General features: G+C 36.5%; 1 protein-coding gene across 2 annotated transcripts in view; it reads right to left on the reverse strand.

Moving 5' to 3' along the window:
• The window catches only part of LOC309824917 (UPF0538 protein C2orf76 homolog), an 86,281-nt gene that overhangs the window by 23,693 nt on the left and 42,685 nt on the right, over positions 1-19,903 (reverse strand). For both annotated transcript variants that reach the window (XM_082658224.1, XM_082658225.1), the window contains exon 4: positions 3,542-3,592. In XM_082658224.1, coding sequence (XP_082514350.1) covers positions 3,542-3,592 — 51 coding nt within the window. The remainder of the gene's footprint in view (positions 1-3,541; positions 3,593-19,903) is intronic.

The raw sequence follows: 19,903 nt of genomic DNA on the forward strand, positions 1-19,903 counted from the left end.
AAAGACAGTCAGTTGAAATCTATCAAAGCCATGGCGGTTCTCTAATTTCTTCACAGATAAATGTATCATTTTTCCTGTCAGTTCATCTGAGTAGTATAGAAATAACAGGACAAGAGAATGTTAATAAGGTAGAATAATATGAGAGGTACATTATCCACTACCATGGAAAAAGAAAAAGGAACAAGGAAGAAAAACAAAATCAACTGGAAAACAATGTTTAAAATGGCAATAAATACCCATCTATCGATAATTACCTTAAATGTCAATGGACTAAATGCTCCAATCAAACGACATAGAGTGAAAGGCTGGATAATAAAACAAGAGCCTACAGTATGCTGCCTACAAGGGACCCACTTTAGGGTGAAGGACACACATAGATTGAAAGTGAGGGGATGGAAAAAGATATTTCATGCATGGAACCATAAAAGACCCAGAACTGCCAAAGCAATCCTGAGGAAAAGGAACAAAGCAGGAGGCATAACCCTTCTAGACTTCAGACAATACTACAAAGCTACAGTAATCAAAACGGTGTGATACTGGTACAAAAACAGACATATGGATCAATGGAACAAAATAGAGAGCCAAGAAATAAACCCACACACCTACAGTCAATTAATCATTGACAAAGTAGGCAAGAATACAAAATAGGAAAAAGTCTCTTCAGCAAGTGGCGCTGGGAAAGTTGGATAGCTGCATGTAAATCAATGAAGTTAGAACACACTCTCACACCATGTACAAAAATAAACTCAAAATGGCTTAAAGACTTAAACATAAGACAATACACCATAAAACTCCTAGAAGAAAACATTCTCTGACATAAATCATACCAATGTTTTCTTAGGTCAGTCTCCCAAGGCAATAGGCAATAGAAAAATAAACAAATGGGACCTAATCAAACTTACAAGCTTTTGCACAGCAAAGGAAACCAGAAACAAAATGAAAAGACAATCTACAGAATGGGAGAAAATATTTGCAAATGATGCAACCAACAAGGGCTTAATTTCCAAAATATACAAACAGCTCATACAACTCATCAATAAAAAACCAAACAACCCAATCAAAAAATGGGCAGAAGACCTAAATAGACATTTCTCCAAAGAAGACATACAGATGGCCAATAGGCACATGAAAAGATGCTCAACATCACTAATTATTAGAGAAATGTAAATCAAAACTACAACTAGTACCACCTCACACCGGTCAGAATGGTCATCATTAAAGTCTATAAATAACAAATGCTGGAGAGGGTGTGAAGAAAGGGGAACCCTCCTACACTGTTGGTGGGAATGTAAGTTGGTACAGCCACTATGGAAAACAGTATGGAGGTTCCTCAAAAAACTAAAAAATAGAACTACCGTATGATCCAACAATCCCACTCCTGGGCATATATCCGGACAAAACTATAATTCAAAAAGATACATCCACCCCTATGTTCATAGCAGCACTATTCACAATAGCCAAGACATGGAAACAACCTAAATGTCTACTGACAGAGGAATGGATAAAGAAGACATGGTACATGTATACACTGGGATACTACTCAGCCATAAAAAAGAACGAAACAATGCCATTTGCAGCAACATGGATGCAACTAGAGATTATCACACTAAGTAAGTCAGAAAGAGAAAGACAAATACCATATGATATCACTTATATGTGGAATCTAAAATATGACCCAAATGAACCCTATCTACAAAGCAGAAACAGACTCACAGACATAGAGAACAGACTTGTGGTTGCCAAGGGGGAGCAGTGTGGGGGAGGGATGGACTGAGAGTTTTGGAGTTAGTAGATGCAAACTATTACGTACAGAATGGATGGGCAACAAGGTCCTACTATATTCAATGTACTGGGATAAACCATAATGGAAAAGAATATAAAAAAGAATGTATATATATGTATAACTGAGTCACTCTGCTGCACAGCAGAAATTAACATAACATTGTCAATCAACTATACTTCAATTAAAAAATAAACAAATAAAACAAAAATTTTTTAAAGCTACTTCAGGCAAATGAAAAGGACAAGAAAGCAGAGGTGGAAATACTTATATCAGACAAAATAGACTTTATAACAAAGGCCATAAAGAAAGAAAGGACACTGTATAATGATAAAAGGCTCAATACAAGAAGAGGATTACACTCACTAACATATATGCACCCGGGACTTCCCTGGTGGTCCAGTGGTTAAGAATCCGCCTTCCAACGCAAGGGACGTGGGTTCGATCCCTGGTCAGGGAACTAAGATACCACATACTGCGGGTCAACTAAGCCCATGTGCTCTACAGCCTGCGCCCCACCTACTGAGCCCGCACGCCACGAGAGAGAAGCCCGCGCACTGCAACAAAGAGCCGATGCAGCCAAATTAATTAATTAATTAATTAATTTTAAAAAACATATAGCACACAATATAGGATCACATAAAAACACAAAACAAATACTAACATACATAAAGGGAAGAAATTGACAGGAATATATTATTTACCACCGTGATGATTAACAGTCAGATATTTTGATGATTTCATGATCTAAAACTGATCTTTTAAAATAACTTACATGGAACACAAGTTTGAATACACACCCACACCACGCAAAAAGGGAAACTATATGTAGCTATGCTAACTTTAAGTGGCATCTGCAGGCTGATTCAAGTTTAAGGTTATATTTCAAGGCATGATACTTTGAAAGCCATGAAAGACGAAAGTGGAGAAGTTTCATATTTAATTAATCATGCTTTTTATTCCTCTCTCTTATTCAATATTTAGTATGTAAATTCTTTAAGTCCAATAAATCAAAGTACTTTCCACTCAGTGTCTTTAACTTCTGCTTGACTACCCCTTGTGACCTCACAATTAGTCTCTGGATATTAAAATGCATACACACGGTGAAGATTGTGATTTCAAAGTATTTTAGGTCAGAAGTTGCTCTACCAAATGGCAGCAGAATTAAAAACCACTCCAAAAATGATCTAGGGTAATAAAAAATTTATGCTTTAAAAATGTCTGCACCAATTAACAGAAATATTTATTAGGTGCATTGTAATTCTCAAGTGAAGTCTCAGATGCAAAGTTTGGTGAGTGGCACTACGCGGAAGGTTAATAACGGTACCATCTTTATAATAAATAATGAAACCCAGCTTCTCGCCTTATTACTACATTTTAAAATCAATAATTGCAACATATAAAATTACTATGTAACATGCTCAAGTTACTGGCATCTAAAATGTTAAACCTCTTCTTATAATTCCTAGTCTTTAATCATTTCTTCTTTTCTGATTACCTGACAAAGAAATTCATCTTAAACAGCTTGCCAAACATGCTATTCCTCACAAATAGGAGGAATATACAATTCATACACTTCCCTACACAATTACAATTTAATGATATACTAGAATTCCTATATTTCTAAATAACTTCCATAGTGGTTTTTATATACACAGAGTAAATTCATTTTTGAAAACCAAATTTAAAATTCACATCAATATAAAACTAATGTGAAATTATATTAATATATATCTTAAAAGACTAAGAAAAATTGGTTACCATATTTATAGTTTCTGAATGGTGGTGGCAGGCTGGTCCTCAAAGGGATATCTGTAAGAGAAAGATTATTTTTATTATAAAATATTCAAATAGACATAGTATTAAATGAATTAGCATTTTATTATACAATAGCATCTTATACATTTGAAATATACAGTATGTATGTGGGAGACATTATTATATAGTTGATGTTCATTTAGCACATGAATCTGAGAACCCCTTGGGGGGGTAAGTTAGTAGTGGAAACCAATGATCTAGAACGATCTTAATACTCTTACCAAATTTCAGACAACCTACCATGTAACAACTCTAACTCAGCAAAGAAAACAGAACAAAAACAAAGTAAAAAAAATTTTTAAACAGTGTCCCAAATAGTAGAATTAGTTTTAAATAATAATTAAACCACAACCCCTACAGAGGGCAATTAAGTAACATATATCAAAATTACATATGCATATACCTTTTGACCTAGCAATTCCACCTGGAGAATTTACCATAGAGGTGTATACTTTGCACACTCTTGTGCGTGTGTGTATGAAACGACCATACATACAAAGGTACTAACCGTAGCACTGTTCGCAATGCCTGGAAAAATCCAAATATCCTTCAATGGGGGTACTTGCTAAATAAACTATAATATGCCCAAACAATTAAACATATTTTTCAACTGTAAAAAACAAAAAAGGATGAGGAAGAAGCTCTCTACTAATATGATAAGATCTTCAAGATATGTCAAGAGTAAAGGAGGCATAAGGCAGAGCCTTATTTTTAGTAAGCCACCTTTTAAGTAAAAGGGGGTAAAAATAAGAATATATGTTTGCATTTGCTTATATTTTCATGGGAGGGAGCATGATGCACTGGTCAGATAGAGAGCAGAAGTGGCAAGGAGAGGGGTCTCCCTGGTGGCGCAGTGGTTGAGAATCTGCCTGCCAATGCAGGGGACACGGGTTTGAGCCCTGATCTGGGAAGATCCCACATGCCGCGGAGCAACTAGGCCCATAAGCCACAATTACTGAGCCTGCGCGTCTGGAGCCTGTGCTCCGCAACAAGAGAAGCAGCGACAGTGAGAGGGCCATGCACCACGATGAAGAGTGGCTCCCACTTGCCGCAACTAGAGAAAGCCCTCGCACAGAAACGAACACCCAACACAGCCATAAATAAATAAATAAAAGAAAAAGGAAGTAGGATAGCTGAATATTAAAAAAAATAAAATAAAAGAAGTGGCAAGGAGACTTCTCACTCTATTCCTTTTTACATTTTGATCTTAAAACCACAGGAATGTGTTATCAAAGAAAACTCTAAAAAATCCCACACATCTGAACTAGGAAAACTGTTTAAGTACATTTACCTTTTAAAGGTCAAATACATACCAACATTAAAATATAATTTATTCATTTATGTTATATGCATTTAAACTACCTACTACCAAATATTCCAGATACAGGGTAAATAAGAAGTTACCAAGACAAGTCCCCACTTTTGAGAGCACATGCTCCCTGTGAATCCTGTAAAAAGCTACTGAGTTGGCCAAAAGGTTCTTTTGGTTTTTTCTGTAAGATGGCTCTAGTAGCACTTAGCTGTCTTTAACTTCATTCAAAACAATTTTGTTAGATTGTATTGTGACAGCTGTCATATCTGAGTGCATTTTTTTAAAAAAAACTTATCAAAATTGGTGAATTTTTGTGTAACCATTTTAATACTGAAGATGGAAGAAAAAAAGCAACATTTTCAGCATATTATGCTTTACTATTTCAAGAAAGGTAAAAATGCAACTGAAACGCAAAAAAAAAGACTTGTGCGGTGTATGGAGAAGGTGCTGTGACTGATGGAACTTGTCAGAAGTGGTTTGCGGAGTTTCGTGCTGGAGATGTCTCACTGGATGATGCTCCATGGTCGGGTAAACCAGCTGAGGTTGACAGCGATCAAATCGAGACACAAACTGAGAACAATCAATGTTATACCACACAGGAGATAGACGACATACTCAAAATATCCAAATCAAGCGCTGAAAATCATTTGCACCAGCTTGGTTTTGTTCATTGCTTTGATGTTTGGGTTCCACATAAGTTAAGCGTAAAAAACCTTCTTGACCGTATTTCCACATGTGATTCTCTACTTAAACGTAATGAAAATGTTCCGTTTTTAAAACAAATTGTGACGGGCGATGAAAAGTGGATACTGTACAATAATGTGGAATGGAAGAGATCTTGGCGCAAGCGAGATGAACCACCACCAACCACACCAGAGGCTGGTCTTCATCCAAAGAAGGTGATGTTGCGTATATGGTAAGATTAGAAGGGAGTCCTCTATTATGAGCTTCTTCCACGAAACCAAACGATTAATTCCAACAAGTACTGCTCCCAACTAGACCAACTGAAAGCAGCACTCGACGAAAAGCATCCAGAACTAGTCAACAGAAAATGCATAATCTTCCATCAGGATAATGCAAGACTACAAGTTTCTTTGATGACCAGGCAAAAACTGTTATAGCTTGGCTGGGAAGTTCTGATTCATCCGCCGTACTCACCCAGACACTGCACCTTCGGATTTCCATTTATTTCAGTCTTTACAAAATTCACTTAATGGAAAAAATGTCAATTCCCTGGAAGACTGTAAAAGGCACCAGGAACAGTTCTTTGCTCAAAAAGATAAAAAGTTTTGGGAAGATGGAATCATGAAGTTGCCTGAAAAATGGCAGAACGTAGTGGAACAAAATGGTGAATACGTTGTTCAATAAAGTTCTTGGTGTAACTGAAAAATGTGTCTTTTATTTTTACTTAAAAACCAAAGGCACTCTTTGGCCAACCCAGTATGTTCACAGCCAGGGCTATGGTCTCACCAGCCGACATTAGAATCACCCAGCCCGCTGCACCAGTAGATCAGACTCACAGCAGGCCAGTCCCAGGCATGTTTAAATACAAGACCAAAACCTGTTGAGATGATTCTTTGACAAACAAAATCACAGGAGGCCAACCAGATGACAGGAGTAAATGAGGCCGGGCAAACAGGAGGGGACTGTGAGGTATGAGCAAGCATCCGTTAAAGGGGGGCTGCAGCCCATACATTCTAATCTGTTGCGCTAAAGTCTGGGGGATCAGGTGAATTTTTCTGAATTGAAAATACTGTAGGCCAAAGGAAACCTGTCTGAAGTCCAAATTTGCCTGCCTGACCCCCATCTGAAACGTCTGTCTTAGGCTTAGCAGAGCACAGACCCTCATTTTATCTTTTGTTTCTCACTTACTTATGAATTCTGGGCCAAAGAAGTATTGACTAAACATCGGAAAGGAGAATTAAATTTAATTTATTGCCATTTACATCCCCTGAACTAGACAGAGAAAACCCCTGAAGAAAGGGCTGAGGTACAGAACAGATAGCTCAACGAAACTATTTTCACTTAGAGATGTCTACCGTCAAGACACCAAATCACTGCCTTACGTTCGGTCTAGATTTCCGAGAGCAGAGACAATGACAGAGGCGAACAGGAGCCCCTTTTCTCTTTCTCTCTTTAGATCTCAGCTCAACTGTCACCTCCACAAAGAGGCCTCCCCTGACAGCCCTACTAAAACAGGGGTCTTCTCTCATATTCTTCCCTTCATAACATTTTTTACAATTATAGTTTTGTCTGTTTACTTAGTTTGGTCTCTCTTTCCTATTAATTCATAAATTCCTGGAGATTAAGACACAGTGGCCTGTCTTCCCAAAACCTACGACAGTGCCTGGCACATTACAGGGTAATGAATACTGGTTCCAGTGAGAGCAAGTACTACAGCCTATTTTCTTCATCATGTTGCCAGTACCTAAAAGAGTGCCTGGCACATGGCAGGTGCTCAAAAATATACATGAGTGAATATGTATCGTTTAATCCCTTTAATCGGCAGGTAAGAACCCTGAGGTCTCAGGAAGGCAGGTGGTCAGCACAAAGCATCAAGAACCAGGACTAGAATCCAGCCCTCCCAACTCCCATCTGCTGCACTAAGAAGGGTAGGATAAAGCTGGTATCTTCCGTGGTGGCAAAAGAAAAGATTAGACGTTAAACATATTATGGTGAGAAAAAGGCTTTACATATAAAAATGCTTGAAGAGGAGGAGAAAAAGAACAAACACTTCCTTATGAAAAAGGGTGTTTCCCATTTTGTACCACTACGAATAAGGCTATGAGTATTCATACGTGGACAGACGTACATTTCTGTACGTCTCAGAACGTTTTCATTCCACCTACAAGTGGAATTGGCTGGATTGTATGGTAGGTGCATGTTTAACTTGTTAAGAATTTGCCAAATCATCTTCCAAAGTGGTACCTTTTTAACATTCCCACTAGCAACATATAAGGAGTTCCAGTTCTTCCACATCCTAGCTGAAAACTAGTTTTTAATTTCTAAAATTTTTTCATTTCAGTCATGTTAGTGGGTGTGTTATGCTCTCACTATGGTTTTAATTTGCATTTCACTAAAGACCAGTGATGATGAGTATCACTGAATATGCTTATTTGTCATCCATACATTTTCTTTGATGAAGTGCGTGTTCAAATATTTTGCCCATTTTTAATTAGGTTGTATGTCTTATTACTGAGTGGTAACAGCTTGGTTTCTTTTCTAGTTATTATTCTAGACACAAATCGCTTGTTTATGTTTTACAAAGTCTTTCCAAGTCTATGGTTTGCCTCTTCATTTTCTTAAGTATATTTTAAAAAGCAAAACTTTTTAATTTTGATGAAGCCTAAGTTTTTTTCTTTTTTGTTTATTGTGCTGTATTAAGAAATTTTACCAAAATCAGTCCCTAAGATCTTCTCTTATGTTTTCTGTCAGAAGTTTTATGGTTTCAGCTTTCAAATTCAGGTCTTGAACAAAAATTGTTTTTGTGTATCGTAGGAGGTAAGAGTTGAGTTCATTTATTTGCATATGGATATCCAGTTGTTCCAACACCTTTTTAGAAAGATGACCTCTTCCCCCTAAAATGCCTTGCTCAAAAACCAATTAAACATATACGTGTAGGACTATTCCTGGACTATTTTTCATTGATATATATGTCATCTATATAACAATACCACACACACTATCTTGCCTGATATAGCATTATAGTAATAAGTCATGAAACCAGATAGTGTTAAGTCTTCCAACTTTTTGTGACTTATTTATATATTTATTTATTTATTTATTATAGGTCTTTTCTATTTTCCTTATAATTTCTGAACAAGTTAGAATAACTTGTTTATAAACTTTAGGATAAGTTTGACATTACCTGAAGGAAAAAAGAAAGTCTGTTGAGATTTTCATTGGCATTGGAATCCACACATTATTTTGAGGAGTCATGGTGTCTTAACCATATCGAGTTTTCTGATCTATGAACACAGTCTTTCTCTCCATTTACTTAGGTCTTTTAAAATTTCTCAGTGATGTTTTGGAGTTTCCAGTGTAAAGTTCTTACAGCTCTATCGATTATACACTATTTCATATTTTTTGATGCTATTATTCTTTTTCAGTTTCCAACTATATATTGCTAGTAACACAATTAATTTTTGTATATTGATTTATATCCTTCAACCTTGCTAAGCTCAACTTACTAGTTCCAGTACTGTTTTTATAGACTCCATAGGATTTTCTACATAGATAATCATGTCACCAGTGAATAATAACATTTTCTTTCTTTCTAATTTGGATGCCATTTATTTCTCTTTCTTGTCTTACTGAACTGGCTAGAACCTCCAATGCAGTGTTGAATAGAAGTGATTTCTAAAAAACACCATGCCTGGTTCCTTATAATAGGAGAAAAGCCCTCAGTTTTTCACCATTAAGTATGATATAGGGTATCAGTTTCTCATAAATATCCTTAATCAGGTAGAGAAAGTTCCCTTCTATTCCTACTTTACTGAAAGTTTCTAACAGAAGTGGATGCAGCATTTTGTCTTCATCTATTGAAATAAATACATGGTTTTCCTTTCTTAATCTATAATATGATGAATTACACTGAATGATTTTTGAATGGCAAACCATCCTTGCATTCCTAAGATAAACCCCACATGGGCATAATGTATTATTCCTTTTTAAATATTGTTGGACTTGACTTGCTAAAATTTTATTAAGAATTTTTACATCTTTATGCATGAAAGTTATTGGTTATCAGCTTTTTTTTTTTTTTCCTTCCTAATTGCTTTCTCTGATTTTGATATCAGGATAAGGATGACCTCAGAGAATGAGATAATAATAATAATTCCTTTTCTTTTATTTTCTGGAAGAGTTTCTGTAGAATTGAGATTATTTCTTCCTTAAATGTACAGTAGAATTTACCAGTGAAGCCATCTGGGACTGGAGTTTGCTTTGTGAAAATGTATTTTAGTTACTGTTCATTTTAAAAAACAGAATTATTCAGGTTGTTTGTTCCTGTTTAGTGAGATTTGGTAGTTTGGGTTGAGTCTTTCAAGGAATTTTTCCATGTACCTAGGATAACATATTTATGGCACAAAGTTGTTAAAAATGTTCCTGTATTATTCTTTCAAACTCTGTAGAGAATTGTAGTGATATAACAACTCTCACTCCTAATACTGATAACCTGTGTCTTCTCTCTCTCTTATTTTTTTCCTGATTAGACTGGCTAGCACTTTATCAATTTTATTAATCTCAAAGATCAGCTTTGGCTGTTATTGATTTTCCCTATAGTTTTTCTATTTTCTGCTATGATCTTTTTTATTTCTTTTATTCTGCTTACTTTGGGTTTAATTTGCTTTTATTTTTCTAGTTTCTTAACATAAGGGCTGAAATCACTGATTTGAAACCTCTTCTCTTTTTTACATTAGGCATTTTTAGTACCATAAATTTTCCCCAGTACTGTTTCACCAGATTCCCACAAATTTTGAAAAATTGTGTATACATTTTTATTCAGTTCAAAATAGTTTCCCTTTTCTCTGCTTTTATCCATAGGTTATTTAGAACTGTGTTATTCAGTTTCCAAGTACCTGGGGATTTTACAGAGATATATCTGTTACTGATTTCTAACCTAATTCCACTGTGGTCAGAAAACAACAGTACAGAGGAAGACACTGGAACTCACCAAAAAAGATACCCCACCTCCAAAGACAAAGGAGAAGCCACAGTGAGACAGTAGGAGGGGCGCAATCACAATAAAATCAAATCCCATAACTGCTGGGTGGGTGACTCACAAACAGGAGAACACTTATACCACAGAAGTCCACCCACTGGAGTGAAGGTTCTGAGCCCAACGTCAGGCTTCCCAACCTGGGGGTCCGGCAACAGGAGGAGGAATTCCTAGAGAATCAGACTTTGAAGCCTAGTGGGAATTGATTGCAGGACTTCAACAGGACTGGGGGAAACAGAGACTCCACTCTTGGAGGGCACACACAAAGTAGTGTGTGCATCGGGACCCAGGGGAAAGAGCAGTGACCCCATAGGAGACTGAACCAGACCTACCTGCTAGTGTTGGACGGTCCCCTGCAGAGGCAGGGGGTGGCTTTGCCACACCGTGAGGAAAAGGACAGTGGCAGCAGAAGTTATGGGAAGTACTCCTTGGTGTAAGCCCTAGCAGAGTCTGCCATTAGCCCCACAAAAGAGCCCAGGTAGGCTCCAGTGTTGAGTCGCCTCAGGCCAAACAACCAACAGGGAGGGGACCCAGCCCCACCCATCAGCAGTCAAGTGGATTAAAGTTTTACTGAGCTCTGCCCACCAGAGCAACAGCCAGCTCTACCCACCACCAGTCCCTCCCATCAGGAAACTTGCACAACCCTCTTAGATAGCCCCATCTCCACCAGAGGGCAGACAGCAGAAGCAAGAAGAACTACAATCCTGCAGCCTGTGGAACAAAAACCACATTCACAGAAAGAGAGACAAGATGAAAAGGCAGACGGCTATGTACCAGATGAAGGAACAAGATAAAACCCCAGAAAAACAACTAAATGAAGTGTATATAGGCATCCTTCCAGAAAAAGAATTCAGAATAATGATAGTGAAGATGATCCAGGACCTTGGAAAAAGAATGGAGACAAAGATCGAGAAGATGCAGGAAATGTTTAACAAACATCTACAAGAATTAAAGAACAAACGGATGAACAATACAATAACTGAAATGAAAAATACACTAGAAGGAATCAATAGCAGAATAACTGAGGCACACAAGAATGGATAAGTAACCTGGAAGACAGAATGGTGGAACTCGCGGCTGTGGAACAGAATAAAGAAAGAAGAATGAAAAGAAATGAAGACAGCCTAAGAGACCTCAGGGACAACATTAAACGCAACAACATTCGCATTATAGGGGTCCTGGAAGGAAAAGAGAGAGAGAAAGGACCAGAGAAAATATTTCAAGAGATTAAAGTCGAAAACTTCCCTAACATGGGAAAGGAAATAGCTACCCAAGTCCAGGAAGCGCAGAGAGTCCCATACAGGATAAACCCAAGGAGAAACACGCCGAGACACGTAGTAATCAAACTGGCAAAAATTAAAGACAAAGAAAAGTTATTGAAAGCAGCAAGGGAAAAACGACAAATAACATACAAGGGAACTCCCATAAGGTTAACAGCTGATTTCTCAGCAGAAACTCTACAAGCCAGAAGGGAGTGGCATGATATACTTAAAGTGATGAAAGGGAAGAACCTACAACCAACATTACTCTACCCGGCAAGGATCTCATTCAGATTTGACGGAGAAATCAAAAGCTTTACAGACAAGCAAAAGCTAAGAGAATTCAGCACCACCAAACCAGCTCTACGCAAATGCTAAAGGAATTTCTCTAAGTGGGAAACACAACAGAAGAAAAAGACCTACAAAAACAACCCAAAACAATTAAGAAAATGGTCATAGGAACATACATAGCGATAATTACCTTAAATGTGAATGGATTAAATGCTCCAACCAACAGACACAGGCTTGCTGAATGGATACAAAAACAAGACACATATATATGCTGTCTACAAGAGACCCACTTCAGACCTACGGACACATACGGACTGAATGTGAGGGGATGGAAAGAGATATTCCATGCAAATGGAAATCAAAAGAAAGCTGGAGTAGCAATACTCATATCAGATAAAATAGACTTTAAAATAAAGAAAGTTAAAAGAGACAAGGAAGGACACTACATAATGATCAAGGAATCAATCCAAGAAGAAGATATAACTATTATAAATAAATATGCACCCAACATAGGAGCACCTCAATACATAACGCAACTGCTAAGAGCTATAAAAGAGGAAATCGACAGTAACACAATAATAGTGGGTGACTTTTACACCTCACTTACACCAATGGACAGATCATCCAAAATGAAAATAAATAAGGAAACACAAGTATTAAATGACACAACAGACCAGATAGATTTAATTGATATTTATAGGACATTCCATCCAAAAACAGCAGATTACACTTTTTTCTCAAGTGCACACAAAACATGCTCCAGGATAGATCCCATCTTGGGTCACAAATCAAGCCTCAGTAAATTTAAGAAAACTGAAATCATACCAAGCATCTTTTCTGACCACAATGCTATGAGATTAGAAATCAATTACAGGGGGAAAAAAACCCGTAAAAAACACAAACACATGGAGGCTAAACAATATGTTACTAAATAACCAAGGGATCACTGAAGAAATCAAAGAGGAAATCAAAAAATACCTAGAGGCAAATGACAATGAAAACACAACGATCCAAAACCTATGGGATGCAGCAAAAGCAGTCTTAAGAGGGAAGTTTATAGCTATACAAGCCTACCTCAAGAAACAAGAAAAATCTCAAATAAAAAATCTAACCTTACACCTAAAGGAACTAGAGAAAGAAGAAGAAACAAAACCCAAAGTTAGCAGATGGAAAGAAATCATAAAGATTAGAGCAGAAATAGATGCAATAGAAACAAAGAAAACAACAGCAAAGATCAATAAAACTAAACGCTGGTTCTTTGAGAAGATAAACAAAATTAACAAACCATTAGCCAGACTCATGAAGAAAAAGAGAGGACTCAAATCAATAAAATTAGAAATGAAAATGGAGAAGTTACAACAGACACCACAGAAATACAAAGCATCCTAAGAGACTACTACAAGCAACTCTATGACAATAAAATGGACAACCTGGAAGAAATGCACAAATTCTTAGAAAGGTATAACCTTCCAAGACTGAACCAGGACGAAACAGAAAATATGAACAGACCAATCACAAGTAATGAAATTGAAACTGTGATTAAAAATCTTCCAACAAACAAAAGTCCAGAACCAGATAGCTTCACAGATGAATTCTATCAAACATTTAGAGAAGAGCTAACACCCATCCTTCTCAAACTCTTCCAAAAAATTGCAGAGGAAGGAACACTCCCAAACTCATTCTATGAGGCCACCATCACCCTGATACCAAAACCAGACAAAGATACTACAAATAAGAAAATTACAGACAAATATCACTGATGAATATAGATGCAAAAATCCTCAACAAAATACGAGCAAACAGCATCCAACAGCACATTAAAAGGATCATATACCATGATCAAGTGGGATTTATCCCAGGGATGCAAGGATTCTTCAGTATACGCAAATCAATCAATGTGATACACCATATTAACAAATTGAGGAAAGAAAAACCATACGATCATCTCAATAGATGCAGAAAAAGCTTCTGACAAAATTCAACACCCATTTATGACAAAAACTCTCCAGAAAGTGGGCATAAAGGGAACCTACCTCAACATAATAAAGGCAATATATGACAAACCTACAGGAAACATCATTCTCAATGGTGAAAAACTGAAAGCATTTCCTCTAAGATCAGGAACAAGACAAGGATGTCCACTCTCACCACTATTATTCAACATAGTTTTGGAAGTCCTACCCACGGCAATCAGAGAAGAAAAAGAAATAAAAGGAATACAAATTGGAAAAGAAGAAGTAAAACTGTCACTGTTTGCAGATGACATGATACTATACACAGAGAATCGTAAAGATGCCACCAGAAAACTACTAGAGCTAATCAATGAATTTGGTAAAGTTGCAGGATACAAAATTAATGCACAGAAATCTCTTCCATTCCTATACACTAATGATGAAAAATCTGAAGGAGAAATTAAGGAAACACTCCCATTTACCACTGCCACAAAAAGAATAAAATACCTAGGAGTAAACCTACCTAGGGAGACAAAAGACCTGTACACAGAAAACTATAAGACATTGATGAAAGAAATTAAAGATGATACCAACAGATAGAGAGATATACCATGTTCTTGGATTGGAAGAATCAATATTGTGAAAATGACTATACTACCCAAAGCAATCTACAGGTTCAATGTAATCCCTATCAAATTATCAATGGCATTTTTTTACAGAACTAGAACAAAAAAATCTTAAAATTTGTATGGAGACACAAAAGGCCTCGAATAGCCAAAGCTATCTTGAGAAAAAAAAATGGAGCTGGAGGAATCAGGCTCCCTGACTTCAGGGTATACTACACAGTAATCAAGACAGTATGGTACTGGCACAAAAACAGAAATATAGATCAATGGAACAAGATAGAAAGCCCAGAGATAAGCCCACGCACCTATGGTCAATTAATCTATGACAAAGGAGGCAAGCATATACAATGGAGAAAAGATAGTCTCTTCAAGAAGTGGTGCTGGGAAAACTGGACAGCTTCATGTAAAGGAATGAAATTAGAACACTCCCTAACACCATACACAAAAATAAACTCAAAATGCATTAGAGACCTACATGTAAGACCGGACACTATAAAACTCTTAAAGGAAGAACACTCTTGACATAACGCACAGCAAGACCTTTTTCAATCCACCTCCTAGAGTAATGGAAATAAAAATAAACAAATGGAACCTAATGAAATTTCAAAGCTTTTGCACAGCAAAGGAAACCATAAACAAGGCGAAAAGACAACCCTCAGAATGGGAGAAAATATTTGCAAACGAATCAATGGACAAAGGATTAATCTCCAAGACATATAAACAGCTCATGCAGCTCAATATTAAAAAAACCAAACACCCCAATCCAAAAATGGGCAGAAGACCTAAATAGACATTTCTCCAAAGAAGACATACAGATGGCCAAGACGCACATGAAAAGCTGCTCAACATCACTAATTATTAGAAAAATGAAAATCAAAACTACAATGAGGTATCACCTCACACCAGTTAGAATGGGCATCATCAGAAAATCTACAAACAACAAATGCTGGAGAGGGTGTGGAGAAAAGGGAACCCTCTTGCACTGTTGGTGGGAATGTAAATTGATACAGCCACTATGGAGAACAGTATGGAGGTTCCTTCAAAACTAAAAATAGAATTACCGTATGATCCAGCAATCCCACTACTGGGCATATACCCATTGAAAACCATAACTCAAAAAGACGCATGCACCCCAATGTTCATTGCAGCACTATTTAAAATAGCCAGGTCATGGAAGCAACCTAAATGCCCATCAACAGACAAATGGATAAAGAAGATGTGGTACATATATACAATGGAATATTACTCATCCATAAAAAGGAACAAAATTGAGTCATTTGTTGAGACGTGGATGGATCTAGAGACTGTCATACAGAGTGAAGTCAGAAAGAGAAAAACAAATATCATATATTAACACATATATGTGGAACCTAGTAAATGGTACAGATGAACCGGTTTGCAGGGCAGAAATTGAGACAGATATGTAAGAGAACAAACATATGGACACCAAGGGGGGAATGTGGCGGGATGGGGTGGTAAAAAAAAAAGAATTCTTTTTTACACTTCAAAAAGTTAAACATAGTCCAGAATAGGAAAATCTACAGAGACAGAGAGTAAATTAGTGGTTGCCAGAGGCTAGGGGAAGGGGAGAAAGGGGAATGACTGCTAGTGGGTACAGGGTTTCTTTCTGGCACGATGAAAATGTTCTGGAATTAGACAGTGGTAATGATCGCACAACTTTGTGAATGGACTATAGACCCCTAAATTGTACACTTTAAACGTGAATTTTATCATATGTGAATTACATCTCAATAAACCCATTATTTAAAAAAAAGTTACATCAGAAGCATGCATATTAAAACATAAACCCAGAAAAAAGAAAACATTGCATGACTCAAATCCTTTCAAATTTATCAAGATTTGTTTTTATGGGTCAGAATATGATCTCTTGGTAAATGCTCTCTGAGCACTTGAAAGGAATGTATATTCTGCTATTGTTGGATAGAGTGTTTTTAAATATCAATTTGGTCAATTTAGGTTGATAGTATTCAAGTTTTCTATATCCTTACTAATTTTCTACTTGTTCCATCAATTACTGAGAGAGGGGTGATGAAATCTCTCACAATAATTGCAGCTTCACCTAATTTTCCTTGTAGTTCTACTAGTTTTGACTTCATGTATTTTGAGGCTCTGTTGTTAGGTGCATAAACATTTAGGATCATTATGTTCTCTTGACTAATTAATGCCTTATCATAATAAATTGAGAGCCTTTATCCCTGTAATATTCTTTATTCTGAAATTAACAGTCACTCCAGCTTTCTTTAGATTAGTATTAGCATAGTATAACTTTACCTTTAACTGATCTTTATCTTTATATACAAGAAAATACATTTTTTGCAAGCAACTTGTAATTGAGACTTCCTGTTATATGTCTGCATTTTAGTTGGGGTGTTTAAACCACTTACAATTAATGTGATTATTGATATAGCTGGGTTTAAACCTACCATTTTGCTATTTGTTTTTTATTTGTCCATCTATTCTTTAATTCCTCTTCCACTTTCCTTTATTTTTTCAATATAAAGCATTTTAAGGTATTTGACTATAGACACATAAAACTATTTAAATGATGAGAAATTTAACCACATAAACAGTGTTCAAAACTTCTGCACCTTCTGAAAGACAAGGCATCCATGGTCTCTTGGGTAGGGGTAAGCAGGAGGACCAGACACCAGATCTTAGATGCTCTGTCCTAGAACTGACATCTATTACTTTCTCCTCCAGCATATTGGTCAGGAGTTCTATCTAAATGAGCACATGGACAGCTGGTGAGCAATCATTACAAAATGTGATGTTGTAGGTACCAAGTAGAAACACAAAAGAAGTTGTTAGTTTAGCAGGCGAAACTGAGTCTGGAGCACAGGAGAGAGACCAAGGAGAAATCAGTTAGGAGGAGAGAGAAAGACAGTGTGACTGGGAGAGGAAGAGAATGTCCTTTGCCTAGTGACTGGGAGAGGAAGAGAATGCCCTTTGCCTAAGTCCAAAACCCAACTACCTCCCGAAATTTCACTTGGGAGACATGGCTTAACAGTAGCAATCAGGATAAAAAAACAAAACCTAAGGATTTAAGAGATCATAGACACAATATGAAGCAACCAAGAATAATTTTAAATTAAGATGCATGAACTGAATTACCTTTTTAAGAAAAGGCAGATGATAGGCACTTGGGTTGTGCTTCCATGTCTAGGCTTTTGTAAACAATGCTGCAATGAGCACTGAGGTGCACGTATCTTTCTGAATTAGCGTTTTCATCTACTTTGGATACATGCTCAGGAGTGGAACTGCTGGATCATATGGTTGTTCTGGTTTTAGTTTTTTGAGGAATCTCCAAACTGTTTCCATGACAGATTAGAAAAGAACAGAACTATCATCTCCCTTTCCTTTTTTCTTTCTTTCTTTCTTTTTTTTTCTGAAGTATAGTTGATTTGCAATATTAGTTTCAGGTGTACAACATAGTGATTCAATATTTTTACAGATTATACTCCATTTAAAGTTATTATAAAATAATGCCTATATTTCTCTGTGCTGTACAATATATGCTTGTTGCTTCTTTTACCTTCTTTTAAATTGACTATTTGACAGTTTTTTATGATTCTACTCTATTCCCCTTTTGTTGGCTTATTAGCTGTAATTCTTTAATTCGTGTGTGTGTGTGTGTGTGTGTGTGTGTGTGTGTGTGTGTGTATTTGCTTTAAGGTTTTTAGTAAATATCTTTAACTTATCAGTCTACCTCCAAGAGATACTGTAACACTTCATATATAGTAAAAGAATCATATCCGCATGTTTCCATTTCTCCCTTGTTGGCCTTTGTGCTATTGCTGCCATATATTTTCCATAAACCCCACAGCAGATTATTGTTTTTCTTTAAATAGTCAAATATCTTTTTAAAAATATTTTTAAAATAAGGAAAAAAAGCATTTTCTGTTTACCCTCATTTACGAATTTTTAGTACTACTTCTTTGTGTGCATCCAGATTTCCATCTGGTATTATTTTCCTTCAGTTGGAAGAAGATCCTTTAGCATTTCTTATAGTTCAGTCTCCTGGTGCTAGACTCTTTCTGCTTTTGTATGTCTGACAAGCCTTCATTTCTGAAAAACAGGAACAGAATCTTAGGTTGACTTTTTTTCCTTCAATACTTTAAAGATGATGCTCCACTGTCTCCTGGCATGCATTGATTCTGATGAGAAGGCTGTTGTTGTTTTCATCTTTATTCCTTTTATGTAATGTGTCCTTTTTACTCTGGCTGTTTTTAATGTTTTACCTTTATTACCAGATGTAAGCAATTTGATTATGCTATGCCATGGTATAGCTTTCTTCATGTTTCTTTTCCTTGGGATCTGTTGAACTACTTGGATATGTAGGCTTATAGCTTTCACCACACTTGTAAAATTTCAATCATTATGTCTTCAAATAGGTCTTCCCTCCCCTGTCCCAGCTCCTCTCCTCATGGCCTCCAATTACATGTATATTTGGCTACTGGAAGTTACCCCATACCCCCCTACTGCTCTATTTATTTTTCTCTCAGTCTTTTACCTCTTTGTGCTTTATTTTAGATAGTTTTTGTTGCTATATTTTCAAGTTTCCTTATCTTTTCTTCCGCCCATCTGATCTACATGTTAACCCTAATCAGTGCATATACATCTCGGACATGGTATTTTTCATCTGCAGTTCAATCTGGACAATCTGGGCCTTTTCTTCTTTTTTTTTTTTTTTTCATATCTTCCATCTGTCACATGCGCAATCTTTCCTCTACTTTCTTGAACATTTGCAATATAGTCATAATAACTGTTTTAATTGTCATTGTCTGCTAATTCTACCATCCACAGCATTTCTGGTTTGGTTTCAAATGATTGATTTCTCTCCTAATTATGATTTACATTTTCTTGTTTCTTTACATGATTGGTAAGTTCTGATTTGATGCAGGACATTGTGGGTTTTATCTTGTTGAATACTGGATATATTTGTATTCCTATAAACATACTGAGCTTTGTTCTGGAACACAGTGAAATTACTTGGAAACATCCTTTTGAGTCTTACTTTTGAGCTTTGTTAGGTAAGAGAAGATCAGAATTTAGCCAAGGGTTAATTTTGCCCTACTACTGCAGCAATACCTTTCTAGATACTCCACCCAATACCCTATTAATTACA

The sequence above is a fragment of the Grampus griseus genome (genome assembly GCF_964374135.1).
Source record: "Grampus griseus genome assembly, chromosome: 7".
NCBI lineage: Eukaryota > Metazoa > Chordata > Mammalia > Artiodactyla > Delphinidae > Grampus > Grampus griseus.